We start from the raw sequence: 16,945 nt of genomic DNA, 5'->3' as shown, positions 1-16,945 counted from the left end.
CTAATACAAAATTTTTTAAAAAAGCATGAACAGCAAGTTTTTCCTGGTATTTGTATAGTACATATAATTCCCTATAGTATTTACTAAGACACTGTAATCTGAGAGCTGGATAAAAGGCTGCAAAAACTGGGAAATACAGAAAAAACTAAAAGGAAAACAGAGAACTTAAGTCTATTCCTATCTGGTCTTTACTATGCATAATACTTTAATAAATTTCTTTCTAGTTTGACAAATTCTTTTTTTGAGGGTGTAACAAATATATACATAGATACACAAAAAATATATAGACTTCAAAGAGTAAGAAAAACTAAGTCAGTGAATAAGGTTATAAAACAGAAATTATCTTAGGACCTCAGAAGCCTGTGAGTCTTTATCCTCTTTGCAGAGTTAACAAAATCCAGAATTTTAACAATTCTTATGATTTTTGTGACAGGCCTTTGTGTGTATTGCTAATATGAGTGAAATCATTTGGAACTCGTCTTTCTCCGCCTGGCTTATTTCACTGAGCATAATACCGTCTAGCTCCATTCATGTTGTTGCAAATGGTAGGATTTGTTTTCTTCTTATGGCTGAATAATATTCCATTGTGTATATGTACATCTTCTTTATCCATTCAGTGTATCATTAATAATACATTGCTTAATTTGCCAAATTTTTATTTATACACTATTCTGCCTTGTTCTGTGACTCATTCATCTTTCCTGATGTGTTAATTGTATACATTTTTATTGCTGGATAATGTTTTATTGTTTGATATACCTCTACTATCCATCATTTTATAACTGGTGGTATTTGTATTGTTTCTACTTTTCTGTGATAATAAACCATGTTCATTTGTACTTTCTCTTATGTGTCTCCTGGTTCACATGGAGAACACCACCTCTAGGAATCCAGTGTATACACAGGGGAGTGGAGCTGATGGTTCACAGAATATGTGCGTGTTCACATTACTAACTAAACTGAGGTATATGCCAACCAGCAATGGATGAGAATTACTACTGCTCAACATCTTGGACAATACTTAGCATGTCTTCTTAAATTTTACCAATTTAGTGTGTATAAAAGTTCTCCATTGTAATTTTACATTTGCATGAGAATGCATCTTTTGAGATGTCTATGAACTCAGTTATAGGATAAATTGTCTTCTCCAAAAATATATGGTAGATTTAGAGGAGCAAAGATGGCGGCATGAGTAGGAAAAGAGAAATCTCCCAAAAACATATATATATATATTTTTTCCTTTTTTTATTCTGCATCCTTTATTAAATACTTATTTTTATATATGCATGTATAGACTAAGTACTCATTTCAGAATTCTGCTTTACATGTTTTTTTTTGGTATCATTAATCTACAATTACAGAAAGAACATTAAGTTTACTAGGTTCCCCCCTTCACCAAGTACCCCCCACATACCCCTTCACAGTCACTGTCCATCTGTGTAGTAAGATGCTGTAAAATCACTACTTGTCCTCTCTGTTGCACAGCCCTCCCCGTTTTTTTTCTCCCACCCTTATCCCTCCCTTCCCACCCATGGTCCCCAGTCCTCTTTCTTTTTCCCCACCCTTATCCCTCCCTTCCCACCCATGGTCCCCAGTCCTTTTCCCTTTGGTAACTATTAGTCCATTCTTGGGTTCTGTGATTCTGCTGCTGCAAAAACATATATTTTTGAAAATACAACAAATACAACTATTCCTAAAAGAGAGACCAGAAGATACAGGACAACAGTCAGGCTACATCTACACCTGAGAGAACCCAGCGCCTCACGAAGGGGGTAAGATACAAGCCACGGCCCGGCAGGACACAAGCGCCCCTCACCAGAGCTCCCCGGCGGGAGGACAGGAGTCAGAGCAGGAAGGGAGTGGGAGCCGAGGCCTGCTAAACACCCAGCCCTAGCCATCCGCACTGGAGCGCAGACACACAGTGCATGGGGTGCTGGGTACTAGGGTAACGGGACAGTAAACCCTGTGAGTAGGTCCCTGCAGCTGGCGCCCCTGGGACAGAAGAAAAGTGAGTGCTTTTTGAAAGTCTTAAAGGGACAGGGACCCCACAGCTGGATGGAAACGCCCCGGCGCAATCAACCCAGTAACTGGGAATCCCAGGGAACTCCTGGCGCCCTAACACCTTGGCTGGCAGTGCAGCTCGGAGGCCCCTCACGGCAATAAACAGCCTCCTGCCCATTCCCCCACTGGCACGGCCCCACTAGAGCGGAGCAGCAGCCTGAGACTGGCCACGCCCACAGCAACCTCAGGAAGCTTACTCCACAGCAGGCGGGCAAGAATCAGAGACCCCGTCTGTGTGCAACTGCCTAGCACAAGCCATTAGGGGTCGCCATTCTCCCAGGGACTTGGTTCTCCCAGCCGACACATGCGCCAACTGCCTATGACTACCTCTATCACCATGAAAAGGCAGAAGAATTTGATCCAGACCAAACTAACCCAGACATCCACCCCTGAGAAGGAATCTGGGGAGACAGATTAAACCAATCTTCCTGAAAAAGAATTCAAAATAAAGGTCATAACCATGCTGATGGACTTGCAGAGAAATATGCAAGAGCTCTAAGGAGAGAGCGTACAAAAATAAAACAATCTCTTGAAGGACTTAAAAGCAGAATGGATGAGATGCAAGAGGCCATTAATGGAATAGAAATCAGAGCACAGGAACACAGAGAAGCTGACACAGAGAGAGACAAAAGGATCTCCAGGAATGAAAGAATATTAAGAGAACTGTGTGACCAATCCAATCCAAATGGAACAATATCCACATTATAGGGGTACCAGAAGAAGGAGAGAGAAAAAAAGGGATAGAAAGTGTCTTTGAAGAAATAATTGCTGAGAACTTCCCCAAACTGGGGGAAGAAATAGTTTCTCAGACCACGAAAGCACACACAATTCCCAACACAAGGGAACCAAGGAGGACAACACCAAGACACATAATAAGTAAAATGGCAAAGATCAAAGACAAGAACAGAGTATTAAAGGCAGCTAGAGAGAGGAAAAAGGTCACCTACAAAGGAAAACCCATCAGGTTATCATCAGACTTCTCAACAGAAACCTTACCGTCCAGAAGAGAATGACATGATATATTTAATGCAATGAAACAGAAGGGCCTTGAACCAAGGATACTGTATCCAGTATGATTATCATTTAAATACAAAAGAGGGATTAAACAATTCCCAGACAAGCAAAAGTTGAGGGAATTTGCCTCCCACAAACCACCTCTACACAGTATTTTAGAGGGATTGCACTAGATGGAAGCACTCCTAAGGCTAAACAGATGTGACCAGAGAAAATAAAATCACAGCAAAGAAAGTGGAACAATCAAACACTAACTAAAGGCAAAAAATAAAATTAACTACCCACAAAAGCAGTAAAAGGAAACACAAAAGAGCACAAAACACCTAACATACAAAGAATGGAGGAGGAGGAATAAGAAGGGAGAGAAATAAAGAATCATCAGACTGTGTTTACAATAGCTCAATAATCAATGGATCAACGACCAAATCAAAATAGAGATCAAGCAATATATGGAAACAAATGACAACAACAACACAAAGCCCCAACTTCTGTGTGACGCAGTGAAAGCAGTCTTAAGAGGAAAGTATATAGCAATCCAGTCATATTTAAAGAAGGAAGAACAATTCCAAATGAATAGTCTAAAGACACAATTATCAAAATTGGAAAAAGAAGAACAAATGAGGCCTAAAGTCAGCAGAAGGAGGGACATAATAGATAAGCCCCTAGCCAGACTTGTAAAAAGAAAGAGAATCTACACACATCAATAGAATCAGAAATGAGAAAGGAAAAATCATGATGTACCCCACAGAAATACTCCAGAGAATTATTAGAGAATACTACAAAAAAACTGTATGCTAACAAGCTGGAAAACCTAGAAGAAATGGACAACTTCCTAGAAAAATACAACCTTTCAAGACAGACCAAGGATGAAACAGAAAACCTAAACAGACCAATTACCAGCAAATAAATTGAAGCGGTAATCAAAAAACTACCCAAGAGCAAAACTGCCAGGCCAGATGGAATCACCTTGGAATTTTATCAGAAATACAGAGAAGACATAATAGCAATTCTCCTTAAAGTTTTCCGAAAATAGAAGAGGGAATACTTCCAGACTCATTCTATGAAACCAACATCACCCTAATACCAAAACCGGCAAAGAAACCACAAAAAAAGAAAATTACAGACCAATATCCTTGATGAACGTAGATGCAAAAATACACAACAAAATATTAGCAAACCGAATTCAAAAATACATCAAGAGGATCATGCACCATGATCAACTGGGATTCATCCCAGGGATGCAAGGATGGTATAACATTCAAAAATCCATCAACATCATCCACCACATCAACAAAAAAAAGGACAAAAACTACACGATCATCTCCACTGACGCTGAAAAAGCATTTGACAAAATTCAACATCCATTCATGATAAAAACTCTCAACAAAATGGGTATAGAGGGCAAGTACCTCAACATAATAAAGGCCATATAAGAAAAACCCACAGCCAACATCATACTGAACAGTGAGAAGCTGAAAGCTTTTCCTCTGAGATCGGGAACAAGACAGGGATGCCCACTCTCCCCACTGTTACTCAACATAGTACTGGAGGTCCTAGCCACGGCAATTAGACAAAACAAAGAAATACAAGGAATCCAGATTTGTAAAGAAGAAATCAAACTGTCACTATTTGCAGATGATATGATATTGTACATAAAAAACCCTAAAGACTCCACTCCAAATCTACTAGAACTGATATCGGAATACAGCAAACTTGCAGGATACAAAATTAACACACAGCAATCTGTGGCTTTCCTATACACTAACAATGAACCAATAGAAAGAGAAATCAGGAGAACTACTCCATTCACAATTGCATCAAAAAGAATAAAACACCTAGGAATAAACCTAACCAAGGAAGTGAAAGACCTGTACCCTGAAAACTACAAGACACTCAAGAGAAATTAAAGAGAACACTAGCAAATGGAAACTCATCCCATGCTCTTGGCTAGGAAGAATTAATATTGTCAAAATGGCCATCCTGCCCAAACCAATATACAGATTCACTATAATCCCTATCAAATTACCAACAGCATTCTTCAACGAACTGGAACTAATAGTTCTAAAATACATATGGAATCACCAAAGACCCCGAATAGCCAAAGCAAACCTGAGAAGAAAGAATAAAGTGGGAGGGATCTCACTCCCCAACTTCAAGCTCTACTACAAAGCCACAGTAATCAAGACAATTTGGTACTGGCACAAGAACAGAGCCACAGACCAGTGGAACAGAATAGTCTCCAGACATTAACCTGAACATATATGGTCAATCAATATATGATAAAGGAGCCATGGACATACAATGGGGAAATGACAGCCTCTTCAACAGCTGGTGTTGGCAAAACTGGACAGCTACATGGAAGAGAATGAAACTGGATCATTGTCTAACCCCATACACAAAAGTAAATTCCAGATGGATTGAAGACCTGAATGTAAGTCATGAAACCATAAAACTCTTAGAAAAAAACATAGGCAAAAATGTCTTGGACATAAACATGAGTGACTTCTTCATGAACATATCTCCCCAGGCAAGGGAAACAAAAGCAAAAATGAACAAGTGGGACTATATCAAGCTGAAAAGCTTCTGTACAGCAAAGGACACCATCAATAGAACAAAAAGGCATGGGAGAATATATTCATAAATGACAGACCTGATAAAAGGTTGACATCCAAAATATATAAAGAGCTCACACACCTCAACAAACAAAAAGCGAACAATCCAATTAAAAAATGGGCAGAGGAGCTGAACAGACAGTTCTCTAAAGAAGAAATTCAAATGGCCAACAGACACATGAAAAGATGCTCCACATTGCTAGTCATCAGAGAAATGCAAATTAAAACCACAATGAGATATCACCTCACACCAGTAATGATCGCCATCATCGAAAAGACAAACAACAACAAATGTTGGAGAGGTTGTGGAGAAAGGGGAACCCTCCTACACTGCTGGTGGGAATGTAAATCAGTTCAACCATTGTGGAAAGCAGTATGGAGGTTCCTCAAAAAGCTCAAAATAGACATACCATTAGACCCAGGAATTCCACTTCTAGGAATTTACCCTAGGAATGCAGCAACCCAGTTTGAAAAACACAGGTGCACCCCTATGTTTATCGCAGCACTATTTACAGTAGCCAAGAAATGGAAGCAACCTGAGTGTCCATCTGTAGATGAATGGATAAGGAAGATGTGGTACATATACACAATGGAATATTATTCAGCCATAAGAAGAAAACAAATCCTACCATTTGCAACAACATGGATGGAGCTAGAGGGTATTATGGTCAGTGAAATAAGCCAGGCAGAGAAAGACAAGTACCAAATGATTTCACTCACATGTGGAATATAAGAACAAAGGAAAAACTGAAGGAACAAAACAGCATTAGAATCACAGAACCCAAGAATGGACTAACAGTTACCAAAGGGAAAGGGGCTGGCATGGATGGGTGGGAAGGGAGGAAGAAGAGGGGGGAAGAAGAAAGGGTGCCTTACGTATGTGTGTGGGGCACGGGGAGGGCTGTGCAACACAGAGAAAACAGGTAGTAATTTTACAGCATCTCACTACGCTGATAGACAGTGACTAATGGGGTATGTCGAGGGGACTTGGTGAAGGGGGGAGTCTACTATATGGTAAAGTCCTAAGCCCCAGTTCCTATGAATGTGACATCATTTGGAAATATGGTCTTTGCAGACATTACTTATTATGAGTTTACACTGGATCAGCAGGCCCAAAATGCAATGGTCCTTACAAGAAGGTCATGTGAAGACACAAACAAGCAGACAGAAGAATGCCATATGAAGCTGGAGACAGAGCTTGGAGTGGAATGCCAAGGACTGCTGGCACCGTCATGGACAGGAGCAGGGACCAGACTTCCCTTAGAACCTCCAGAAGAAGCCAATTCTGACTGTACCTTATTTCAGACTCCAGCCTCAAGAACTGTTAGAGAATACATTTCTGCTGTTTTTAGCCACACAGCTGGTGGTTACTTCTTTGGCAGCCACAGTAAAGTAACACAGCCCTCATCATTTTGATAAAGATTTTTACCACATAATAAAATGACTGAACACAGAACAATGGTTAGACTGCAGTTTTAGGGAACAACAGGTATTCTCTTTGTTTGCAGTAAAGGAATGGGAAATGAAAAAAAGGACCGAGTTCAGTACTAACTTCTGACTAAGTAACCTTGCAATGGCTGAAAGGTAACATTTTCTCTTTTTCTAGTTCACTAAAAATCTGCCTGTTGTTAAGACTTGCCAGCAAGTGTCAGTTGCTGGGAGTATCTCACTTTTCCCCACTTAAAAAAAAATTGGACAGCATGAGGCAACTGCCAAAACACAGGAGTTTTTTCCAGTCATAGCAGAACATGTGGACATTATCTGGGGGTACCGAGGCTGCCTGTTTCATCACAGTGTGACACTGTCATACTCCAACAGGCTAGGCATTCTTGGCTACCCCACGGTCACTGCACAGACAGAGTGACTAGAAGTGACAGGAAGGACTACAGTTGTTACTAGTGAGAAAAATCATGGAACACGGCCAACAGTGTCGACCTTATCTAGCTGTAAAGGTGGATGAAGATTCCTTCCTCATGAAAAAACAAACACAATATTAAAAAATTTATTTTATCTTTTAGATTAAAGTCACATTCATATATGTTTGCGATTCAAGGAAATGTTTGAAAATCTGTCACTGATAAGCTCTGTAGTACTTCAAAAATTTTACTTAAAAAGGAATATTCAGCTGGCCATACTCTGAAGCTGGCAAAATGTAGCCTGTGGGTTGAATTCAGCGTGCTGCTGGTTTCTATGTATAAAGTTTCATTGGAACACAGTCATCTTATCTTACATATTGTCCGTGGCTGCTTTCAAACTACAGAGCTAAGTGGTTGGTTGTGACACAGACCATGACTTGCAAAGCTTAAAGTAATTGCTGTCTGGTCCTTTACAGCAAAAGGCTTCTGCCTCCTGATCTTGAGTGTCTCAAACTCCTAACTATGGTTAAAAATTACTATCATGAAAACATAAAACCCTGGAATCATATTTAAGAAAACAGTTCTAAAGTAGCAATTGTTTGGATCTGAGGACCTTGGGTGGAGATGACCCCTTAGAAACCATTACTATGTCCTGTGGTTTCCGCTGTCATCCAGGGCCACCTGTGGCACTGCTTAGGCACTCTGCAGCCAGCTAGCAAAGCATGTTTCACTAGCTGATGTAAGAATGAGTCTCAGCAGCTTTTATACTTACAGATGTTCTTCAAGCTTCTTTTTTAGAAGAACTGACTGCAAATGGAAAAAAAAATAGTTTAACACTTTAACTAATAAACTGATTATTTTTAAAAAATCAAGAGTATAATAGTAATCACCTCTGAGCTCTCTCTCTCTCTCTCTCTCTCTGGTCAAAGAGTTCAAAACAAACACTCACATTTATTTCTCTTTGATTAGGGAGAAAGCAGCCTATATGTGATTGCCAATCCACAAAACACACCTAGGAATGGCGTATCTGAATTCTCTACTTACAGAGAAATGAAGAAAAAAAAGACACTTACATATGGACCTAACATTCCTGGATTCAGTATGCTCTAACAACAACAGACTTTTCCCAAGACACTTTCCTAAGACACTTTTAATCTACTATATTATTTTCTTGGCATCATGAAAAAATCAGGGATCAATGTCCATACGTACTTACTAACTTGATCAGAGATTTAGGAATATGCAAAGGCTGCAAATAATTCATGTGATGGTATGGGAATGCGAGGATGATACATGCATGGAACTTGAGATGCTGCAGAATGCAGCTTTGACTGGGTATTTAAGAAAACAGGAGATCAGCATTGGCCTAAAAACAAACATAAATAATGGCACTCTCTGTGGGACACTAGGTTTCATAATTAAACTTGTAGGGTACATATTAATGAATTCAATGAAATATTTCATTTCAACATAAATGGTTACATAGCAAATTTAGTCAAACCCAAATTTATAGGCTTATAAAACAAACTGTCCAATCAATCAATAGCTCCAAAATAGTCCTTCAATTTTCAGCCATCTTATTTGAGAATGAGTACTGTAACTGCTGCTTCTAAGTCCATCTGAACACAGACCTGAGGGTATCAAATTCACGTCTTTGCTCAGTATGTTAACTACAGCTAGACCAGTGGACCACAGTGTCTTCATCTCTGCTTCCTCGAGACAGAAGAGAATACAGTAACTGTTAACTTCCAATTACTGCTTGTTCCTTCTTTAGTACAGAGGGAAAAATGAAAACATCTTTTAAATACGATAACTTTAATTTTGCACTTATGTTTTGATTAGGCTCTATCTAGCAAAATTAATTTTAACTGAGCTAATACATAATGAAATAATCAATGAGTGGTCACCACACCAGGCACTAAGCCACGTCCTGTGCTTCGTCTCATGTTGGCCTCCTAACACTGTAATGTCAGCCCATCTGTTGCTGAGGAAGCTGAGGCTCGGGAGATGTTCAGGAGCTTGAAACAGGCAGATGCCCAATTGAAATCAAGGTCCGCCAGACCCAGGTCTCCACACGTTCTCTGCTTCCATGCTGCCACACCTCTCCAACTGAGACTGTTACTACAAATTACAGGGCAGCAGGAGGCTAGACCTTGACAGGAAGGTTCAAAGTATTATAAAAACTAATTATAACAGTGGGGTAGAATAGGAGGAAAAAATAAGAGCAGCATCCATTTTAGTTTGACTTGTTAAGTTTTTGATATCCTTTAAATATCTTAAAGTGCAAAGGGCATAAGCCTGTAAGACAAGTAATATTGGTATACTAATTTTGCATAAAATTCCCGTAATCTAAAATTTCAATATGTCAATTGTGTCATGGAAGAGAATGTATAAATCAAAAAACTGCTCAATATATAGAAGTGAATAGGAAGCCATACTTACAATAGCCTTGAGCAGAAACCATGCCAAGAGACAGAGAAGACATATTAGTATGAAGCAAACACAGCAGCCAACAGAAGGAACCATTTAGTAATTCATGAACAGAAGTAAAAGATATGCATTTTTTTTTTCAAAAATGTACATTTTTCTTTCTTCTATGGTCTCCTCATCCTGTCTCGTTCTCTGGAGTTTTATACACTGTGGCTAGCTCAAATTATCCATATGCCTGGATATAACAATGATTTTCTGCTTCCATGCTAAAAATAAATGACATAAAAATAATAATAAAAATGTGCAAACCACCCTACTCTGACTTAAGGTCATATGAAAGGACTGTGCTTTTTGATAACAGAAATAGGCAGAATTTATGCTGTTCTTCGGTGGGGATGGATTCCATTTGGCATATTGTTCTATGTATTACACATTCCTGAGATGCAACACTAGGTTAGTGAAAGAATGAAGACAAAAGCATCAAAAATTCCCTAGGGCAAAGAGCCACATGTCCTGTACCATACTATTTATTTCCCCAAATGATTTTGAGGTGTTATCAGAAAAAGGAATGTTTCTATTTGAATCTTTTCTATTTATAGAAAAGAGCTCTGATAGAATTTCCAAGAATTTAGAGCAGGACATCTCATTATCATCTAGGCAGTCAATAAATTGACTAATTTATGCAAATAGTACTTTTAGGGCTTATATCTCACTTCTAAAATATGTTCTCTTAAAGTAATGACACACAGCCTATTTAATCAGATTTGATTACCACAGTGACAATCAGGCTATGCAAAATTACTTTTAACATAATAAATTCCTTTCTGTATGTTTTAACGTAAGTAAGCAAATCCAGGACAATGGTTTTTGCTCTAACAACAAGGCTGAACTGACACTGATACTCTGACATCCTTTACTTCCTGTGTACTACATGTTCTCCCCCTACCATAATAAATCACCAAAACTCTCCTCAGAGACTTACAGAACAAAGCAAAGTTCCCATTTATATCTGTGTAAGGGACCTAGTGATTTCACTCACCTCAGAAATGTTACCACCTAGCAGTAGCTAGGCTTACTTGTATTTTAATACACTATTGGTTTTGCTTCACCTCTTTGTAATTTAGCAGTCTGGAGAAAGGCATTTTAAATAGTAAACCAAGATATTTCAAACAAGTTTCATTCTAGTAAGGGAATAATGTAATTTAAGTGCTGATGACAATTTTAGGAACTGGGAATCTAAGGAAGGGCTAGCAACATATTAATTACAGGCTAAACTAAAACCATCATCTTATAAAAGCATATTGCCTTGATAAACTTGACATATATTTAAGAAACTCATAAAATTAGGTCATTGATGGATGAACTTCTTACATCTCATATTCTCAGGTTTTAAGTAATACACTGGTTTAACATCCCTTTTTTGATTCCCTTTGTCTTTTACACCCTCTTATGTCTGTAAGCTGGATGGGCATGGATATGTCTATAGTTTTGACACTGGTCCCGCCAAATGTCTCTATCAATGGGAACAACCGAGTAGGTTTACACTCAAAGGCCAGAGTTTATAGCAAGTCACACTGGCAACAGAAAAAAACCCACCTGGCTGGAGCAAAGAGTGGTCACTAAAATTTAGCATTTTCTCCTCTATACAGTGTTGAGTATTTTATAGTTGCTGCTATACTGTATACTGCTCACATGTAAGAAATTTGCAAAATCTGATTTATTTAGACTTTCACTGGAGATTGGCTACTATGTGCTATATGAGCCCTGCAAGAGATGGGGAGCAAGAGCTGACCTGCTCAGCGCACTCTACCCCATCCAGCAGGTAGGGCTGTGACAGATGCCATGAGCCACGGGAATGCAAAAAGGTCAGTGGACTGTTTTTTGCATGTGTGCGGGATTCAGAAATCTAGAGATGGCGGGATTCTAGGGATGGCATTACTTTCCTAAATATCAATTAGACTAAAAAATTTCTCCTTCCAATTACTACCAGCATTGTTTTGTTGTTAGCCTGAGTGAAAACCCTACACTCTGAATACTGAGCTAAGCACATTTAAAACACAAAACCTCAGTTAATTTCTCAGCTGATAAACTACAAATGACTACTTCCAAGCAGTGTGAATCTGAGAAACACAATGAAGTTCTGTCTGGTCTTTTTTTATAAGGAATGTTGGTAAAAGAAAAACACTGCTTCTACTATAACCAATATAATTATAAGTTTTTTGGCTAGAGACCATAAAATAAGAGTTACAAGTTTTTTTAGCATTGTGAAACTGGTGGATCATGGTTAGTACATATTAAAACTTACATCTTCTGCTTTCGAGCCTTGATCCTGTAAAGATTTTTGCAATTCTTCAACTTGTGACTGTACTTCCAGAAGTCTCTGATTCACCAGCCTAAAAATCAAATGTACGTTAATTTTCCAAGTTGTGACTTATTGTGCTTTTTTCCTAGGTTGTTGTTTTGGTTAGAGAGACAGTATAATTAGCAAAACTAAGCCTCAGGTTAGAGTAATAGGAGCTCACTTTTCTGATTACTTTTTGCATCGCTTGAAATTTCTATGATGATTTCCAACACAGTATTTTAGTGGCCACATTTTGTCAAACTAGTGTACTTAGTCATATCTAAATTATCTGAATTTACCTCAGTATATTTTTTAATTCAAACTATGTGTCCGCCAATATGCTCAGCATGAGTATTAAAATATCCTTGCACACGAGGAATTTAGTGGGGAGGCAAATGTTACAGTAAAATAAGAGGTAAGTGCTTCAGCACAGCCCACAGAGGCGTGCAGGAGGAACGAGGATCACTCGAGCAGCAGGGACTGCACATCACCGTGTGAGGGAGCTGCGACCGGCCTGACTTCAAGGGAGACTAGAACCGTGAACAGAACACTCATGTGAAGGGTGAAAAGGGGATTCGAGAAAGAATTCAGCACGTCCAAGGCCCAGGGAAATGAGTGGGTTTGCTGAGCTGAAGAACGACGCGGCTGAGTGATAAGTTCTGAGGGAAGGATGGCTAGAGGGGAGCCGGAAGAGAAGAGCAGAGGCTGGGTGCGGTCCAGGGCAAAGCGCCCAAGGAGCTAGAATCACCCTACAGTGGAGCTGAACCAGAACAACCTGGCCAGGCTTTAATAAGACTGATCCTGCAGCCGACCTTCATCAATTCTGAAGGTCATTATGGTGCAGCTTTCAGTAGACCATTTGATTCCCTAGGTCTTGGGTGATGTTGAAGGATTGCAAGAAGGGAGACACATGGCGAGACAGTACTTGAAGAAGATTACATTGGTTTGAGGGTGGAGGATGTTCCCAAAAAGGTCCAGGTGCAGGCATGGAGAACAGAAGGCTGCTAAAATTATTACTAAATATGCCTGAAATTGAAGGGAAGAGGGGTAAATAACACAAGGAAAAAAAATAACACTTAGGATTTGGGTCTGAGCTACTGAGAAACATTTACTGAGAAAGGGACTACTGGAGCAACAGGTCAGGCAAGGAATATGAAGAACCTCATTTTGTGTTTGCTAAAAATGACATTTTGTGTTTGCCTAGAGATGTGGGTCGAACAGCCAGACACCTGTATCTGTAGCACACAGAGTCTGGCTGAACACTACACAGATGTGGAGCCACCTGGAGTCCACTGAAGCCAAGGTATCAGTAACACGGACTAGAAGGTAAAAAGGGGGGAAAGGAGGAACAAGAATGGTCCCTGGTAGATCAACAAAGGATGGTAAAGGGGAACTCACCGTGAAGACAACTAGGCAAAGCACAGGAGAGGTGTGCTATTAAAGGGAAAAACCAGTTTGAGGAAAGGGGAAATGGTCAGTAATAAGGAACACAGTACTCTTTCATCTTGCAAGATGGTGCGTGGAAAAGCTGAGAAGCTGGTTATCAAGGAGAAGCAGCCTGAAGCCAGGAAGGCCGATGCTGGCAGCAAGGTTAACAAGGGTGACCTCAAGGTCAAAACGCCAAAGAAGGGAAGCCCCACTGTAGCAGAAACCCTGTCCTAGTCAGAGGAATTGGCAGGTACTCCCGACTGGCTACATACTCCAGAAAGGCCACATACAAGAGGGAATATTCAGCAGCTAAATCCAGGATTGAAAAGAAAAGAAGGTTCTTGCTACTGTCACAAAACCAGTTGGTGGTGATAAGAATGGTGGTACCCGAGTGTTAAACTTCGCAAAATGCCTACGTATTATCCCACGCAAGGTGCGCCTCGGAAGCTGTTGAGCCACGGCAAAAACCCTTCAGTCAGCATGTGTGACAACTGCAGGCCAGCACCACTCCCAGGACCACTCTGGTCACCTTACTGGGCCCATAGAGGCAAGAGCGTCGTTTTCCTGAAGCAGCTGAGAACTGGCTTCTACTTGGGACGGGGCCTCCAGTCCCCAATTGCGTGCCTCTACGTAGAGCACATCAGAAACATCCTCGCCACCTCCATCAAAGTTAATCTTGTGTGAAATCCCCACACACCTGGCTGACGCTTACTTCAAGCAGCAGCAGCCGCGTATGCCCAGGCACTAGGAAGGCAAGATCTTGGGAAATACGGGCTTACAAAATAGCGCAAGGTTGGTCAGAAGGCTGTGGACTCACAAATTCTGCCAAAAATCAAAGCTGTTCCCCAGCTCCAGGGCAACCTCTGTGTTTGCTCTCATAAATGGAATTTATCCTCACAAATTGATGTTCTAAATGTCTTACGAATAAACTAATTAAATAACTGATCCATTAAAAAAAAAAAGAATATAATAGAGAGATGCTTCCACTGGATCGGCCATTTAAGAGATGACTGGTTATTTTAGTAAGAAATGCTTCGGCGAAACAGTGGTAGAAGTCACTCTGCCCTGAATTAAGGACAAACAAGACAGTGAGTATTTAGAATCCAAACAGCCAGAAAGTTCAATAAGCAAGTTTTTTTACTCAACAAATTTCAGGAAATTCTTATAAATCTTCCAGGTTCTATAATACAGCAAAAGCATAGTAAGAACCCAATCAAATCTGTAGCAATAGCTCATGTTTTTCACATCAAGGAATAGAAAATCTGAGTGCTTTTTTGACAAGTGAAAGAATTAACTGAAAATCAGTATTCAATATGGGGAGAGAGGTATATCAATACATTACTAGTGATGCTATAACTTTGTTCCATCTTTTCAGAAAGCAATCTGAGATAAATAAGATATTTATATACCTTATATACCTCATGGGTTTATTTAGAGGACTGAGATAACACACAGAGAATGTCTAGCATAGTACTTGCACACAGCAGGCACTCTATAATGTTAACTGCCTCTACCTCCTCTCTCCTCCATCGGGTGTTCAGTTAGTTAACACTCTAATTACAACTAACTGTCAAGGGGGCCTACAGAGAGGGTGAGCATGAGACCACGATATACACTGAGAGGGAAGGAAATGAGGTCATCTGCACTTTGAGACAATTCTCTGAGCAAGTGTCAGCAGGCATCAGATAAAAAAGATAAATAAGACCACATACTGAAAACACTTGGCACAATGTTCGGAACACAATGTTGGGGACAAACAGGAGCATAATAAATGTTAGCTGCTGTTATTATTGTTATAGGTCATACATAGATGGCTATAATCTATAGAGGGAAGTTGTCATCAGTATTGCAATTTAAGAAACAAACACAATAGTAAAGTTGTAAATAGCTGTAAATATCAGGGACTTGGGAGACAGTTATCTACACAGTGGAGTTCTGTATAAATGACAAGTAGCTATTCTCTTGCTAAGGGGCAGAGGCCAGTAACTGAAGCCTGTGAGAAACAGTGTCAAACACTGGAAAGGAAGTGGTGGGTGCTGATTCACTGGAAAGAAATTAGAGTCAGGAGACGGCTTTCCTAACTAAGATGGCTAAAATACAGCCCAGGGCAAGGGATGCAGGAGAACACAAGATACTCTCACCCTGGGCCCACATGAATGCCAGCTGTGCTCTACAGTTCTTCTTCCTCCCCTTCTCATTTTCCACTTTTTTGAAGTATTTAAAAAAGTATCCATTATCTATGCTACTAAGAATTGATATGAAAATTTTATCTTCTGTTTATGCTTAATTATGCTCTAATAATCACCCTGGTATTTATACTGTTCGCCAATTCTACTTTAGCAGCTTTAAAAATTAAAGCTACAGGTAGAAGGGTAGGATACGTAAAATTGTCCTAACAATTCTGTCTCACAAAACTGACTCATACCTGGGAAATGACAAATCAATCGGGTATGATAAACAAAGAATCTGTACTATCAGGCAAACTATGAACCTATTAATAAAATGTGAAATCCCTAAAAAATGACAGAATATCATAGCACTTAAGAAAAGAAACTATGTTTGGCATCTAAGAAACATTTCCAAAAAGAAAAAAAATCCAAAGACTGTCACAACAAAATATAAAAGTAACTCTTACCAGAGTAAGCTACTATTACTTTTAAAGTAGCTTTGAATGACTGCAGAAAGCAATACACTGAAAACTTATAAGCAGAAAGTTATTTTCTTGTTAAATTTGTAGATTCTAAATTCTTAAAATAATCAAATTGCTCATAAGATGAATGATTTCCTTTTAGGGCCACAAGAAATAAGATTTTTAAGAAAAGCTCTGTTACTTATGATGGATCCTATTGTTGTTCTAATACCAACTGATCCTCTGAAACATAAGCTTGTAAAAGCTGGGTAAACTGTTTTAGTCTGATAAGGACTATGAATTGAAATTGTTGTGCAAGACTGAATTAACGGTCAGATTTTTTAATTTTAGAATTAGAAAAGGAAAATGGTAGGGCTTTGATATCATTTTGCTTTAAGCACTAAAGAGTGGAATACTATTATAAAAGACACTTTTTCTCAAGTCTGTCCACAAGTACTTTTAAAATGAAATGGAATAACACATCACGTTTCAAAATACAATTCAAACCTTTGTTTAAGGGAATCAAAATCAAGGCAAATGAGAAAAACCTGTCTCATGGGGCCACCTGGATACA

General features: G+C 39.4%; 1 protein-coding gene and 1 pseudogene across 3 annotated transcripts in view; one reads left to right on the top strand and one right to left on the bottom strand.

Moving 5' to 3' along the window:
* HOOK3 (hook microtubule tethering protein 3) overlaps positions 1–16,945 on the bottom strand; it is a 132,258-nt gene that overhangs the window by 24,427 nt on the left and 90,886 nt on the right. For all 3 annotated transcript variants that reach the window (XM_073218808.1, XM_037015081.2, XM_073218809.1), the window contains exons 16-17: positions 12,279–12,366; positions 8,316–8,350 (exon numbers count right to left, since the gene is read on the bottom strand). In XM_073218808.1, coding sequence (XP_073074909.1) covers positions 8,316–8,350; positions 12,279–12,366 — 123 coding nt within the window. The remainder of the gene's footprint in view (positions 1–8,315; positions 8,351–12,278; positions 12,367–16,945) is intronic.
* LOC140845090 (large ribosomal subunit protein eL6 pseudogene) lies at positions 12,389–16,945 on the top strand (annotated as a pseudogene).

The sequence above is a fragment of the Manis javanica genome, chromosome 12 (genome assembly GCF_040802235.1).
Source record: "Manis javanica isolate MJ-LG chromosome 12, MJ_LKY, whole genome shotgun sequence".
Taxonomy (NCBI): domain Eukaryota; kingdom Metazoa; phylum Chordata; class Mammalia; order Pholidota; family Manidae; genus Manis; species Manis javanica.
The sequence above is the reverse complement of the archived record's forward strand: the minus strand, read 5'-3'. Positions and strand labels throughout refer to the sequence as shown.